Source organism: Theobroma umbraticum, unplaced genomic scaffold (assembly GCF_002168275.2).
Source record: "Theobroma umbraticum cultivar Fairchild unplaced genomic scaffold, ASM216827v3 scaffold_95.0, whole genome shotgun sequence".
Lineage (NCBI taxonomy): Eukaryota > Viridiplantae > Streptophyta > Magnoliopsida > Malvales > Malvaceae > Theobroma > Theobroma umbraticum.
This window is the reverse complement of record NW_018397257.1, coordinates 7,427,554-7,443,759: the sequence shown is the minus strand read 5'-3', so window position 1 is coordinate 7,443,759 and position 16,206 is coordinate 7,427,554. Positions and strand designations below refer to the sequence as shown.

At 34.1% G+C, this 16,206-nt stretch overlaps 2 protein-coding genes across 2 annotated transcripts in view; both read left to right on the top strand.

Annotated features, from left to right (window-relative positions):
- The first annotated feature begins 1,055 nt into the window (after positions 1-1,055).
- LOC110412025 (BEL1-like homeodomain protein 1) lies at positions 1,056-5,699 on the top strand. Its single transcript, XM_021422427.2, has 5 exons — positions 1,056-1,373; positions 1,762-2,916; positions 3,808-4,181; positions 4,294-4,354; positions 4,475-5,699. Exons 2-5 carry the CDS (start codon positions 1,996-1,998, stop codon positions 5,318-5,320), a joined length of 2,202 nt encoding a protein of 733 aa, XP_021278102.1. The 5' UTR covers positions 1,056-1,373; positions 1,762-1,995; the 3' UTR covers positions 5,321-5,699.
- Positions 5,700-14,636: 8,937 nt separating this feature from the next.
- The window catches only part of LOC110412587 (coiled-coil protein), a 6,845-nt gene continuing 5,275 nt past the window's right edge, over positions 14,637-16,206 (top strand). The window contains exons 1-4 of the mRNA XM_021423157.2: positions 14,637-15,039; positions 15,150-15,241; positions 15,466-15,531; positions 15,655-15,894. Of these exons, the coding sequence (XP_021278832.1) occupies positions 14,789-15,039; positions 15,150-15,241; positions 15,466-15,531; positions 15,655-15,894 (649 nt within the window). The 5' untranslated portion in view covers positions 14,637-14,788. The remainder of the gene's footprint in view (positions 15,040-15,149; positions 15,242-15,465; positions 15,532-15,654; positions 15,895-16,206) is intronic.

Genomic DNA, 16,206 nt, shown 5'->3' with positions numbered 1-16,206 from the left:
CTAATGATAACTAAGTCAAAACTTTGACTGTACTTTTTCTAAACTAGGGTAATTGATTGATTCAATTGCCCAACGGTGGCCCGTCAGTGGCTCACTGATTGATCAGACATGGCACATTCTTTGATACTAACTACATTATTTTCCTCCTCCAAATAAATTTGCAAAGCACTGCACTGCATTTCACTATTATCAAATTTAATGTGACTGATTTTCTTCCAATATTGATTTTATTCACTTCACATGAATGAGAAAGTTCCAAGCCCAAATTTTTTAAAATAAAAATGATATAATGAATTAGATTATCATGGTTACATATTCAATATAAGCTTTTTCTTTGAGATGTTAATTAGTAAAATAGATAGAAAATATTATTCCATATATTTTTTATAATAGTGTGTGTGTGTGTGCGTGCGCTTTGAAGAGAGTGGATTTCATTGTGCTTTATCTTCTAGCTATAGCATCCTACCACAAAAATTTGCAAGACAAAAAAAAAAAAGAAGAAAGAAAAGGAATAATTATCATAAAGGAGAGAAGAAAAAGCAAATGCAAGACAAAGAGATATTTGGATAAAGCTTTAAAAAGCCAAGAAAGCCCAAGGTGAGTGACTTCTCTAACCCTTACCCCTCTTATTGGTCTCCATTATTAATCCCTCTGTAGAAATGGACATTTCCTCGTTTTTCAGCTGCTTGTTTATGCTTACCCACTTTCCTTTAGTGTTTTCTTCAAAAGAATTTTATTTTAATTTTTTATGTACATCTTTTTCTTCTCTCTCCCACACACTGCTTCATATGTGCTTCCTTATCAAACGGGCCTCCATCAAATGATTTGAGAAAGTAAGATCAAGTGACTCCAAGTCACTGCAATTTTCTTTTTTTTTTTTTTCTCTTTTTTCATTTCCAAAATCTACTGCTGGTACCTAACACCCAATACACTATAGGAGATAAGATAAAAAAGGGAGTGTACAAAAAGCAAAGACAATTTATCAAACAGTGACCTTATTTATTTTCTTATTTAATTCCCCCAATGAGAAAGCAGCGAAGGCCCCATATTTTTTGGAAAGAAAAAAAAAATCAAGAAAGAGAAAGAGAAATAAGTGGGCATCATTCCTCTTTTTTTTTTTCTTGAAGTTGAGAGTCTTGAAACCACATCTCTCTCTCTCTCTCTCTCTCTCTCTCTCTATTTCTTTCAGTTGTTATCATATATTTATACACCGAAAGGAAGAAAATAGCAAGAATTTGAGTCTGACAAGATCAGCAAACTATACACCAAAGCCTAAAAAGATTTTCTTCCATGATAGACATTTAGACAGAACGTGTGTGCTCTCAGATGCATCCTCTCTCGTGTGTTTTTAGCCATAATAGGATTGGAATATGGTACTTTGCCTGTCTCTGCAACATCCGTTTGATGGGTTCCTTTCCCCATTTTTTCTTTTAAGATATCTTTTTTTATTTTATTCATTATAGAGAAGCTCATCTTTTCTTTGATGGGGTTTTCTGTGTCACTCTTGATGAGCAAATCTATCATCTCAATACCTTAAAATTTTTTGTTTCTCTCTCTCTCTCCCTCCCTCTTTCTCTGTCCATATATAAACAACTTGCTCCAATATTTTACATCTTTCTCTTCTCTCTTCTCATCTTTCTTCTTCAGTTCCTAGAAACATATATAGCTCAATTTTTTTTTAAATTTCTAAGTTACGGTTTCAGATCAGAGGATTTCTAAGTTTCTCTCCTTATCTATGCTGTGGATTCACTTTTTTTCCAGGTCATGTCCAGAAAAGCAAGGTCCATGTCCTCACCAAATTGCAATGAATTGAACATCAAAATGGGCTGATGATTTGTTAGCTTCAAGTCAAGCTCTAGTACTCCAGCGATTGGAAAAAGGGAGAAACTACTCTTTATTCTTTACAAAGTTATCTTGGACGTTTTTCTTTTAGTTGCGCAGTTTCCGTACACTGCAACAAGAGGCTTTCTTTTGAGGGGTGGCTTTCAAATCAAGATGGCGACGTACTTTCATGGGAGCTCAGAATTCCAAGCTGCTTCTGCTGCTGCACCTGATGGGACGATGCAAACACTCTATCTCATGAATCCCAACTACGTGCCCTACTCTGACACACACCAACCAGCAGCTGCCACTAACATGTTCTTCTTGAACCCCGCCGGTAACGCGCTGAACCCCGCAAACCTACCCCACGCGCCACCTCCTAACCATCACCACCTACTGGGTCTCCCTCTCCCTACACCAGCTGCTTCCATCGGACCAGGCAGTTCGGATGATCCCCACCGTCCATCATCCCTTCATGGTATCGTCTCCGGTGTCCACTATAACTTGTGGGGACCAAACATCGATCATCAGAATTCACCAGGAAGCAGCCATGCTCAGGTGGTGTCGGCAGCGGCTGCAGCAGCAGCCAACTCTGGTGGGGCCCACGAAGTTGCTTCGCAGTTGGGGTTACGTCGGCCGGTATTGTCACCGAGACAAGGTTTGTCCTTGAGTCTGTCATCCCAGCAGCAGGTGCCTTACAGGTCAAGTAACGTTGAAACAGACATCCAAGGACAATCTCAAGTTCCCACCATATCACTAGGTGATGATATGAGGATATCTGGGAATTCGCCGTCGTCGGTTTCCGTTGTTTCGAATGGGATTTCCGGAGTTCAAAGTGTTGTTTTGGGATCGAAGTACTTGAGAGCAGCGCAAGAGCTTCTTGATGAAGTTGTTAATGTGGGGAAAGGGATAAAGACTGACGTGTCTGAGGGGACCAAGGAGAAGATAAAGATGAACAAAGAATCGGTGGCTGCTGTGACAGGAGAGGGTTCTAGCGCTGGTGAAAATGGAGCTAAACGTGCGGCTGAGCTAACTACAGCACAAAGACAGGAGCTTCAGATGAAGAAGGCAAAACTTGTCAGCATGCTTGATGAGGTTAGCTTATTATTATTTTCTTATACCCGTTTTTAAGTTCTTGACTTAATTTAATTTGATTATTGGTTTCAATTCCCATCTTATAGTTGAAAGCGAACACGCATCAAACACTCTGGAAATGCAGTTTCTCGAGGACTTGAAAAGAAAAATGCGTTCATTTCTTTACAGTTACCACGTCTCTATCATTTAATATATACTGCCAACCCCAATAGCTTTGTAAAGCTGAAACAAGCATTGACTATTATACCCAATTATGGATCCAGTTCTAAGACTAGCACAAGAAAATTTACTGCTGAGGAATACCATGTGTAGTGATCTACTATCTCAGAATTCATGCAGGGAAAGAATTTTCATTCTGCAACAGTTTTAGCTACCTCTAATGGAATTATATACTATAAATTATAGCAGTATGCTAATGAATAGTTCACAATCTTGCCGTGCTCGATATTCAACAGACAAGATATTGTTTGATATAATAAATATATATAGAATTGGTTAGCTTGGGACCCTCTTTAGTCATGATCAAGCATTCGGAAAACATTGAGCTGTCATCAAAACTTGTGGCGAGTGATTCTCTTCTCTTTTTTTTTGTTTTTTTTTTCTCATGGTTTCTATTGCTTCACTAGGTGTGCAAGCTTGGCCTAGAGGTACTAAGGTTCAGGTGGACTGGGTCCATTAGCTGCAAAATCTATTTCACTTAAGACAAACTTCGGTAAAAGTAGTGAAAGTGATCTCACTTTACCAGACGATTCCACTAATATTTGGCACATTAAAGATGTGCTTACTTTGTCTTGTTGGTTTTTAATTATCAAGATAATTTTATATGTAGATTTCTACTGATTTTCCTTTTCCTTTTTCTTCGTTTGTTTTCCTTTGGTGATGAACTTGAAGGTGGAGCAAAGATACAGGCAGTACCATCACCAAATGCAAATTGTAGTTTCTTCGTTTGAGCAGGCAGCAGGATTTGGTGCAGCAAGATCATACACCGCCCTCGCTTTGCAGACAATTTCGAAGCAATTCCGCTGTCTTAAAGATGCAATATCTGGACAAATCAAAGCCACAAGCAAGAGTTTAGGAGAAGAGGATTGCTTAGGTGTAAAAGTTGAGGGTTCAAGACTAAGATTTGTTGACCATCAGCTTCGACAACAACGGGCGCTGCAGCAGTTGGGAATGATGCAACACAATGCTTGGAGACCCCAGAGAGGATTACCTGAACGAGCTGTTTCTGTTCTTCGTGCTTGGCTGTTCGAGCATTTCCTTCATCCGTATGTACTTCTTTGACTAATAACTTTGAACCAGAAATCGCCTTCGTAGATGATATCATATACGTAAATTATGTTTAGCTCATTCGAAGTTCCTTTTACTTTGTCGCTTCAGGTACCCTAAAGATTCAGACAAACACATGCTGGCTAAACAAACAGGGCTTACTAGAAGCCAGGTATGTGCTCAAACTTCAATTATGTATATGTTTACTAATTTTCTTTGATCATTATTCCTTATCTTCTATTCATAGGGAAAAAACCTAAAGTAGTTCGTGTACATTTAACTTGAAATGCAGGTGTCTAACTGGTTTATAAATGCTCGAGTTCGCCTTTGGAAGCCAATGGTTGAAGAAATGTACTTGGAAGAAGTCAAGGAACGAGAAAGGAATGGCAGTGAAGAGAATAGAAACAAAAGTGAGCAAAAGGAGTCAGGGTCTAGTTCCAGTGCCCAGCAAGAGAGTGCGGCACTTAAGATGGATCAAGTTAAAACTCAATCCAAGCTTGACAAATCCATCAACCAGAATACTTCCCCTACTGAATTTTCAAACACTACAATCTCCACATCTCCCATGGGAGGGTCCCTTCTGCCACAAACAGCCTTCAATCTCATTGGATCATCTGACCTTGATGGTACTGTTGCTCGAAGAAGCCCCAAAAAACCCAGGGGTATCAATGACATGCACAATTCCCCTAGTAGTATCCTTTCAATGGACATGGACATGAAGCAAGGTGAAACAAGGGAAATCAACATAAAGTTTGGTGAGGAAAGGCTATCCAAGGATAGTTACTCATTATTAACTGGAACGGCTAATCAAGGCGGGGGATTTGGCACATACGGTGCTATGGGAGAGATTGGGAGGTTTGATCCTGAGCACCTGACACCAAGGTTTCCTGGAAACAGTGTTTCCCTCACTCTTGGGCTTCCCCATTGTGACAATCTCTCACTCTCGGGGAACCAACAAAACTTCCTATCAAACCAGAACATTCAGCTAGGACGAAGGTTAGAATTAGGACCAAGCGAATCTGATTTCTGTGGGATCAACAACCAACAAGCTTCTCATTCGAGCACCGGTTATGAGAACATTGAGATGCAAAACAGAAAAAGGTTTGCTGCGCAATTGTTGCCAGATTTTGTGGCCTGAAGAATCCAATCCGCAATGCATGCATTTACTTTCAATTCTATCAGCTGATGGGCTATATATTACTTCTTGCCCTCCTAGAAACACTTAAGGTAAGTTAAATCATGACTCTGAGCATGCATCAACGAAGTGGAAGAAGAGGAAAATAACCTTTCCAAGTTCAGTTTATATTTATATCATGCTCGCTCTTATATAAAGAGAGAAGCAAGCCTACTGTAAAGAAAGAAGGATAGTTAGTATTTATAGGTAATATATATACTTGAAAGCTAGTATTCTTACATAGTTTAGGCTTGAATTAGTAAGGTTGAGCATTGTATATCATATTGATACATTTGGATATCGATATTTGAAAGATTTTATATATGGATATGCAAATTGGTTATTGGGTGCACACAATCAATATTCCATTTGTCAGTTTATAATAGTTTTGAAGTTGGTTATAGCACTTTTTGTAGATGAATAACTTCATTCATCCCAAAACACTGTTTTCCCCCTATGGGATAGTTGTCTGTGGTGGGATGGTTAAATTCTGATAGTACAACCGATGAACTAAAACAGAAAACCTTCTTTTGTCATCTTTTTGGCCGTGGCAATGAAAATCTTTGATCTTCCACAATTTGTTATGCGTAGGTTAATTAGGAAGAGTAATTAATTAATACAGCCATTCCACCGGTTTGATGCTGTCTACAAATTAATGATAATGTTGTTTAATAAGCAGGGTCTTTTTCTTTTTTCTTTTTTTGGGTTTTGAGAAGGGAAGATTTGAGCTCAGCTCTATATTCTTAAAGATAGAAAAAATGGTATAAAGGAAAGAATGCTATAATTTAAAGGTTTTCTTTTTTGACGAATTGAAAGAGCTTAAGCAAATGCATGTGATAAAACAAAGATTTTCCTTCCTCATCGTGTATGAATATAGAACTAGACGAAACAAAAGTTTATACATTCAAACATATACCCACTTAATTAGATCATTTATCAGAAGATTTTCAGGTGCATACAATTATACTATAAGGTTTAATCTTGCTTTCCTAACTGAATGCGAACATTCACCTAATTATTACATAATTTACTTCAGATTTTTGGGCTTCTCTTTTTGCTGTGGCTCTAATATAAAATCCTCATCGGATAAATGGCTGGACAACTGTATTGGTTTTTCTTTTTTTGGCGTGTTCTTCATGTTTTTGCTCTTGCCACTAACAACGCAGATAATATTGTAGAATATGGTAGCTGGGTTGATAATACTTGGTCTTGACATAGTAGCCCTCTTAGAAGGTTATTTGATTGGGAATTACAGCAATGGGAGGACTTCATGTCTTGGGTTAACAAATTTTGTCTTCATAAAACTGATTCCGAAAGAATTATTTGGAAAAAACCTTAAATGGTTTATACACAGTTATAATTCTTTTTGTAGAGCATTCTGTTCTATTCTATTCTTTCTTTCTTTTTTGCACTCACTGAGTATTTAGAGAGCAGTGTGATTTGTACTATAGCACTTTCCAAAGTTGGAATTTTTGTTGGTAGGTTATTATTGGCAATATGATATGCACCATCATCTTCATGGAGGAAAGTTTACAGAGTGCACTCAATATCTGAACCTTCTACGGTGCTTCGAACTCGTGTCAAGACTCAAAATAAATTTCCGTAAATCCTACCTTGTGGCTGTTGATATGGATGTATGTAGGATTGTGGCAAACATTCATATTGTTGCAATGTGGGAGTCTAAAAACCCAACTTCTATACATGAAAAATTGAGAGTCGTCATCAATTTTTTTTTTTATTTAAGTGTGATTTGTCATCAATTAAATTCGTTCTATTTGAAGAAATTTTAAATTGATTTTAGATTCATCTTAAAAGCAATAATCTGGTATGCAAGTTTTGAGTTGAATTCAAGAGTATGGTTATGCATAAAGAATGTATTAGCACCTCATGATGCCCATTCAAAGAACAAGACCAATTAATCATGTGTTATCCTTATTTAATCTTAATTATTGATTTTATCCTATTTCTGTTAATCATTGTTTATTGTTTCATTTATTTTATTTTTTATTTTATTCATAATGTAAAGTCTGTTATTCAGTTTGTTTGTATAATGTGCACGTAAAGCAATTATAAAATGTATGATATAAATCTCGATAAATGTCAAATGAAAACTTTTTATTGAAAATACTTTTCGAATCTCCTTATCATACTGATGAGACTCAAGAATACTCTCTTACCTAAAAAATTATTTGAAAAAATTTGCCTTTACAAGTTTATCAAGCAAATCTCATTATCAGAGCCTCCATTGATTCGCAAAGTATATTGTTAACATATAATAACAAATAAACAATGCATGTAATGATGCATAATGAATTAAATGATAATTGTGTTTCATTTTTGCAAACTTGTTTTTATTTATTTTAATGATTTTTTATTTTTTAATTAAATGTTTTAAGTTTCATTATTTATCTACTTATTTGTCTTCTGATAAATTTTACTTGAAAATATTCCTTTGGATTGGGATAATTCATGACATAAGATTAGAACTCTCCCATCATTTTGGTAGGATCCTAACTAAGTTGATTATTCAAGAAAATTTCCATTTATTTATTAATAATCTTTCTTTAATAAATTCTATCAACTTTATTATTTGGAATAAATTTGTTTTGAACGACACTAGTTTATTAAAATTGAGACCTTCGCATGGTTCTGGTGGGATCCCTAATTTCTAAACTAAAAAAATAAATAATTAAGTATATGTCGATTTCTATCTTTTATATTTTTATAATTGAGCAAATGTATTTTGTATTTCTCCTTACCTTTTTCACTTTTGCTCAAGATATTCATTACAGGATTTTAATTTCCATTCTTTAATTATCACACGCAATATATATTTTTACCACTTCTTCTTAAAAAATCAATTTTTAAACATAACTCCATACCATTTTAAAACTACATATATTTCTATTATCTTTTTATTTTATATTTATTATTATTAATTATTTTTTATTTCTATTTTTTACTTTTACTCGATGCTTTTTTATTTTATTATTATTTTTATTAATATTTTAAAGACATATTCATTTGGGATTACAATATTAGGACTCAAAATTAAAACCCTCCTATCATATTAGTGAAGTTTTAACCAAAATCCCTCACTTTTGAAAATTAATTTGAAATTGCAACTTCTCACATCCTGAGCAAATATTTCATCATCAGTTTAAGTCAAATAATATTTTTCATATGTTACTATTTTTTAAAAGTATAACTATTCTATTTTTCTAAGTATGGATGTTCTAATTTCCTAGTTCCTTTTCTTTTTAGTATCAACATTATATATAATTTAAGCCATGTGCTTTTTTTTTTTCATACTAAATTTCTTATATATATATATATACATTTATATATAAAGTTTTACTAAACTATATTTTTATATATTTTCTTATACATATATCTTTTTTTATGATGCATATTTATGGACGTACATACTTTTTCATAAACTAATCTATTTGTTATTATTATTTTTTAAAAAAAATAAAACTATTATGTTAATTAAAATTACCAACAAATGCATAGCAAATCCATGCATACTCAACAAAATTATCTTCAACAAAGCCCATACTTTTTTTTTTCAACCTCACCCAAGTGATTGTGATTTGGATAGAACCCGAAATCGACAACTATTGGACCAGAAGAAGGACAAGGGCCAAGTTTGGCCTGGTAACTATGATGTGGCCCAACGTGCCGCCTGCTATAAGATGGTCCAAGCTCGTAAGAGAATCAAATAAAATAAAGCAAATAATTAAAAATGCTTGGATATAAAATACGGTGTCTACACAATTGTAACCGATTCCCTCCCATTTGTTAAAGCTAATGCTTGCATGTACTAAGTGGACAAAAAGTCAAGTGGCAATCTACTTGGACATCATGCATATCACTACATGTCTTGCTCAATGTTGAAGACCATTATGTGGTACTCTGCATGTTTATGTATCAAACTATGTTGAAGACTTGTAATTTGTCTTTAAACAAGTGTTTTATTATGTGTTTCCTTATACCTTGTATATAGAGAAACGTAATGTGGTTGTCACAATAGCCACCATAAACCTTTATTTTTCCCTATTTACCATATCTAAAACAAAGGCTACTTTCAATAGTCATATGATCTCTTTTTTCAAAAAAAATTACAAGAAGGTATTTCAGCCCAATTTGAGTTTTTAAGGGACCAAAACTCTGAATCTCACCACAAAACTTGTCAAACAACAACCCACCCTTTAAGCATGGCAAATAGTAGTACCTTCTCTCATCAAACACCAATATTAAAGGAGTTTAAGGTCTTAAAGATGAAGGACAATGAAGCTGTGAAGGACTGTAGAGATAAGCTCATGCAAATAATAAATCAAGTGAGGTAAGAATATTTTAGAAAAAAAATATTGTGGAGAAAGTCTTTAAAAATGCCTTGACAACAAAATTCAAAGGCAAAGATAGTTGTGAGACAACACTAAGAAAGGGACTTTATGAGTCAAGGGAGAAAAAAAAGAAAGGCTACCAGCTTGGCAAAAAAACAAGTTATAAGTTTGTTCTCATTGCAAGAAAAAGAAGCATGCATAGATTAATTGCTGGTTCAGACCCACTGTAAAGTGTAAAATCTGCATCCAATTTGGTCATGCTAGAAAGGTATGTAAAAAAATCAAATACACATGAAAAGATCACTCAATCTGTAAGGCAAATGGACATCTCTTCATGACACAAATCAAGCATTAAAGATAGATTGAAAGTCCTCAATGCAAGCATTAAAGGGGAATGTTGAAGCTAATGTTTATGTGTACCAAGTGGACAAAAAGTCAAGCGATAATCCACCTGAATATCATGTATATTAGTACATGTCTTACTCAATTTTGAAGACCACTATGTGGTACTTTGCATCTTTATATATCAAACTATGTTTAATGTTTGTCATCTATCCTTTAATAAGTGTTTTATTTCTCCAAGAAACTTATTAAGTAAATGATGAATGAAACTTATTATTGTTGTCACAATAGCCACCATAAACCTTTGTTATTCCCTGTTTGCCATACCCAAACAAAGCCTTCCTTTAGTAGTCATATAACCTTTATTTCTCCAAAAACTACAGCATTAGTCCCTTATCTTAAGATTCCCCATGGCACTAATCCAAGAAGTTCAAGAACTTGGGAACTAATCATCAACCAATTTAAAACCAAACTAGCATTGTGGCAATGTCAATATCTCTCCTTTAGTGGCCTTATCACACTCATCAATTCAATTTTGAATTCATTGTCGATTTATTATCTTTCCATTTTTTAGTCTCCTAAGGGAGTTATATAACATCTTAAGTAGCTAAGATGTAACTTTTGTTGGGCAGCTACTTTGATAAGTGAAAAATCACCAAAGTTAAATGAAGTGTTATATGTAAATTGAAGATCTTGGGGAGACTAGGGATCTTTGATCTCTCTTACAAAAATCTTGCACTCTTTGCTAAATGGTGGTGACAATATGATATTCAAGATAAAGCATTTTGCTGTCGTTTGATTGTGGAGAAATATGAGATTGGTACACTCCATTAGCTTCCTTCAACTCGCCATCTAAAGAGAATGTCACATATATGGAAGTCAATTACCAATTTACCATCCAAGCGAAGTACTACGAAGTTGATTGGCATCAGAGCATTTTTTTTTTTGACTTTGACTCTTAGGTCCTTAATGAACAATTCGATGTGAGTTTCCTATTTTCCCTTGCCACTAATGAAGAAATCACAATCCCCAAATTGCATATTGGCTTTTGACGTAATCTTTCCGCGAGGGAAAGTGAGTTCGTCTAAGGACTGCTTAATATTTTTGATAATGTGGTGCTCAACAATGATAAAAAATATGGACTCATATGGAAGCATGATCCTAAAGTATCATTCTCAATCAAGCATTTCACCTGCCTCTTTAATATGCATGACACTTCAAACAATCAAAAAGTATGGCTCCATCCCATACAGAAATGGCCAATTCCCTCTAAGGTTTAAGGGGGTTTTCTATGGCTAGTTATTTTGGATTTTTTCCTTTCCAAGTTTTTCCTAAAGTCCTAGGGTGTCCAATTCTAAAATGAATAGTTGCTTTTGTAGTTGGTGCAAAGACAGTGAGGGAAGATAGTACCTAATAATTACTCTCATACTTTCATGTCATTTTAGTCGGCAAATTTGGGGTTTGATCTTATAGTGGTAGAATTTTTCATGGTTTATGTCAAATTCCTTTGAGTTTATTATCCAGTTGCCATAACGTGTCATCACCAATATTTTTTGTTTAGGTGTGATTACATACCTAAGTAAATCTATCTTTCTTAAAGATGTTTTATTCTTGATTTAAGGTTATTAAAAATGATAGATTCCTATCTACAAAACAAATTTACGTTTAGGATTACAATTATGTAAGGGGTAGCTATTAGCATTTTCTCAATACCCATTTAAAGAATTATATTGATTAATCTTGTGTTTTCTTATTTATAACCTTAAAAAATAAGCCTTAACCTCAAATTTAATGTTATTTTCTTTAGCTATTTTTATTATTATTTTTTAAAATATTAGAAACTTTTATTGAGATTAACTTTAACAAGAGTTGCCTTATTAGAGAACGAGTGGAGATAAATAGGAGTTAATAATTGGTCGGTTTGATCTATTCGGCCTGTCAAAATCAAGGACCAAATGGACCAAACCTTTTTAAATAATAAACCAAACTTAAAAAGAGGATCAAAATCAAAGATTGAATTGGTTCTGTTGATTTGATTTTGAACCAAAAGAACCGAAATTTTATCATTTTTGTTTCTTACAAATTGCAACATTGAAATTTATAAATTTCACCTATAATTATTAAATATGCAAATAATCTAAACATAAAAAAAAAACTTTGTTCTCTCACTCACATAAAGCATAACATTTAACATTAACAACATCAACATCTTTAACATTAACATCCAAGTTAAGGCAACCTTTATCCTTCCTCATAAGCCATCAAATTAATATTCAAGAGTTATAACTTTTAAGTTCTGACATTCAAGATTTAATATAACAAAGATAATAAGATTAACTTTGGTAGTAACTTAAATAGTAAATAGGAAATATATTTTATATAAATACAACATATGTATATATAAAATATTAAATTTAGTTTTTTGGTCGATTCGGTCCAAAAATTTTAAGATCGAAAATTGACCAAAAAAATTGATTAAACCAAACTTTTTTGACTGATTGAGCTAAGTGGACCAATCAAACCTAATTGTTTTACCTAAATTGCATTTGGTTTGGTTGTGCCATTAGTTCGGTCCAATTTTGCTCACCCTTAGAGAGAAATATCATTGAGAGGTGAGTTGCAAACATCTTTTGTAAAGTTGGTGGCATCCCCATAATGTATTTGGGGTCTTCCATTAGGTGTTAATCAGCAATTCATTAAAATATGAAAACTGCTGGTGAAAATGTTCGAGGCTAAATTGGCAAGTTGGAAGGCAAAACCTTTCTTTTTAGGTTGAAAGATCACCTTGCTACGCACAATGTTGGCTAGTCCTTTTATTTTTTGTCTCTTTTTTAAATCCCCATAGGTGTTAAGAATAAGATTGTCAAGATTCAAAACTAGTTTTTATGGTGTGTGATTGATTCAAAGAAAAAAAAACATTTTGTTGAGTGAGGAAAGGTGTGTAACTATAAAGAGAATGAAGAGTTACGCATTACTAACATCAAGGTGAAAAATCGAGTTCTTTTAAACAACTAGATTTGGAGGTTTAGTGGAGAGAAGAATTGCCTTTTGAGGAAGGTGATTGTTGAAAAGGCCGATGAGGACCCCACTAATCTTCTATCGATGGACTTTGGTAGTAAGAGGTGCTCAAAAGTTTAGCAAAATATTGTTAATCCTCTTTCCCCCATTAACAATTTTTTCTTCCAAGTAGCATCTAATTTTGGTTTTTGGTTGGAAATGGTGCCAATATATAGTTTTGGGTTGATGAATGGGTCGGCGGTGTTAGTCTTCAACAAGTGGTGCCTAGGATATATGCACTCGAAGTGAATAAGGCACAATAAAAAATTTGGCAAGTGGACTAATAACGAATGGCATCAGAATATAGAATATTTGAAGAGAGAGCCCTTTGGTTAGGAGCAAGGACAATGGGTGAGCTTGATGGAGCTCGTAAAGGACGAAGCAGTTTGAAAAAAGGCACAAGTGGAGAATATAGCACTAAATCATTTTGCAGACTTTTAGTTCCAAAAAAAGAGCATATAAATGATATGTGGAAGAGGGTATAGGGCAAACTTAGCCACCCATAAGGTAGAGGTCTTCAGTTGGCAGCTTTTTTATGGCCGGACAATAATCAAACATGAGCTCGTGCAAAAGGGACTGTGTAAAAACATTCCAATTGTGTGTTACATTTGTAATAGGAAGCAAGAAACAGTTTAACACCTTTTCGTAAATGAGGATGTGTGGAAAATATGGACAAACTGATGCAAGTGGATTGTTCCGAATGACAAAAGGGTTTTTTTTTGGGAATGTGGTGGCACTAAAAGTATGGGATGTCAAATTGTGGGGATGGGATTTTTATATTTGCTATGGTTTGTTTGGTTATATCGCAACCAAATGGTGTTCCAAGGCAAAAATTGGAATTCAAGGTAAGTTTTTGATCTTGTTAAATTAAGGGTTGCGACATGAGCTAATGTTAAATGGCTAGGTGACTATAACTACTTTGGACAGATTTAAATTCTCTAACTTATCGATAGTGAGCAGGAAAGATAAACAAGAAAGAAACGAGATTGAGTGGAAGAAATTGGGTTATGGATAGATAAAATTCAATATCAATATAAAACAAAATGATGTTGTTTTTACTATTTAAAGTTAACTTTGAACAAATATTAGTTTGATTAATGAAATGTTAACATTAATTAATTTTTCATGACACATAAATAGTATTTTTCAAACTAATGAGGAAAGTTTACTTTCAATAAAATCTAATGGATTAGAATTATTTTTCATAATTGAATTATATATAATTTATCATTTTTAATATATAATTGACTTATAGTTTAATTTAATAAAAAATTAATTTAATAATAATTAAAAATAATTTTTAAAATTTCAACTCAATTTTTAATATACGATTTTTTTTAAGTGGTAAAATTATGTATCAATAAATGAGTCAAATATTGATATGCTAGTTATAAATTTTTTTGATAAAAAAATTACGATTTTATGTGGTTGATATTTTTACATTTTATTATTTTTATAAAATTAATAAAAAATAAAATATCAATAAAATCGAATCTAAAACATAGAGCCCATGAAGCATAGCTTAGCTTTTACAAATTAATTCGTTTGGCTGGGCTTCAAAAAAGAAAAGCCTAAAGCAAAATATTTTTGACCCATATGTAGAATATTGTGGCTTCCGAAAAAAAACCATAGATTTGATCTTGTGCGGGAACAGCGCAACCAAAAACAAAAAGAGAAGAAGAAAATGGAGAAAGGAGAAGCGAATTGGAGTGAGGAGGTAGAGGATCTGGTGACAGCCGGAGACACACAAGGCGCAATCTCCTTCTTAGAAAACCTCGTTTCCAAACTCGAAACGACGCCGTCTACGGACGACCTCCAATTAGCCTCTGCCCTTTCCGACTTAGCTGCTCTCTATTCCTCCATCGGCTACTCCCTTAAGTCCGATCAACTTTTCTCACGCGCTTCTCTCCTCAAGCAACACGCTCACTCTTCGAGGTACTCTCTCTCTTTCTCTTTGGTTTTTTTCTTTTCTTGCATTTCTTTTAAATGGAAATGGAATAATTAAGGCTGAATTTCCTGGCTTTTCTTTTTCCTTTTTATTTCAGTGACGTCGGGCTTGCAAAGAAAGACTTGAAGGAGGATTCTTTACCGTTACCTAACGTTTCTTTGGCTGGAAATGACAAGCCTTTGACTCATGGTGCAACTACACATTAAATCTTGAGCTTAGCCTTCTTTTGATTGTTGCTTTTCGTATTTGCTTTCGTTTCCGAAAGCAGATATAGTGTTTCATTGCTTTATATGACAAAATTTTGCTTCTGTAGTTCTTGGAAAACCTAATTTTTTTGCATTTTTTTCTATAATTTTATTGCATTTGCCTCTACGATTTTATGGAAGTGAATAGTATTTCTTCTTTTGCAAAAGGGATCATGGAAAAAGGTCCAATGGCGGGTGATGATGGTGCGCCACTGAAATTATCATCAGATGATGGTATCTTTTGTTTCCCTAGCTTGTTTTCCTCTGAATGATCTTGTTTTGGGGGTTCTTTGTGATGTCCATATATTAGTTTATGAACGACTTGTCATGAAATTGCAATTCGGATGGTTTGTACAGATTGGGAAGCAATTGCAGATCGTGAACCAAGTGAATTACTTTCCTCAGAATGCTTGCCTGGAGTATCAAGTTTGTCATTGGAAGATAGCAAAGTTGAAGCCCCTAAGAGACGGGGAAGGGGAACATTTTCTTACAGAAAAAGTGAATTGTATAGTGATCGACTCTCTGATGATGTGTCTGCTGCCAAAGATACAGAGAATGAGGATGTGTGCATAAACTCTGAAATAAAGACAGTGGAAAGTAATCCTTAATGTCTCTCAATTTAAAGTTATGTTTCCATAAATGCTCAATATATGCATATCGCCCTCTATGATAGGCCGAGCTTATTACTTCTAAATATTGAAGATAGACAGTGCAGTCTTTTCTTAAATGAACCTAAAACTGTGTTTATTTGCTTGTTCCTAGGCCTTGATCTTGTGGGATGTAGAATGCCTTTCAGACTGAAATATTTTAACATCGGCTTATGCTAATGAACTATTTTTTGGCTTCTCATGTCGTTTCTGATGATTTCAAGTTTTTTATGGGTTCTTCTTTTTCTTTATCTGCTTTTTT

Bases quoted from the DNA above. Each gene is read 5' to 3' on its own strand.
- LOC110412025 (XM_021422427.2), top strand. From the start codon at position 1,996: ATGGCGACGTACTTTCATGGGAGCTCAGAATTCCAAGCTGCTTCTGCT. The intron at 2,917-3,807 runs GTTAGCTTATTA...ATGAACTTGAAG, and splicing joins TTGTCAGCATGCTTGATGAG to GTGGAGCAAAGATACAGGCA. The intron at 4,355-4,474 runs GTATGTGCTCAA...CTTGAAATGCAG, and splicing joins CAGGGCTTACTAGAAGCCAG to GTGTCTAACTGGTTTATAAA.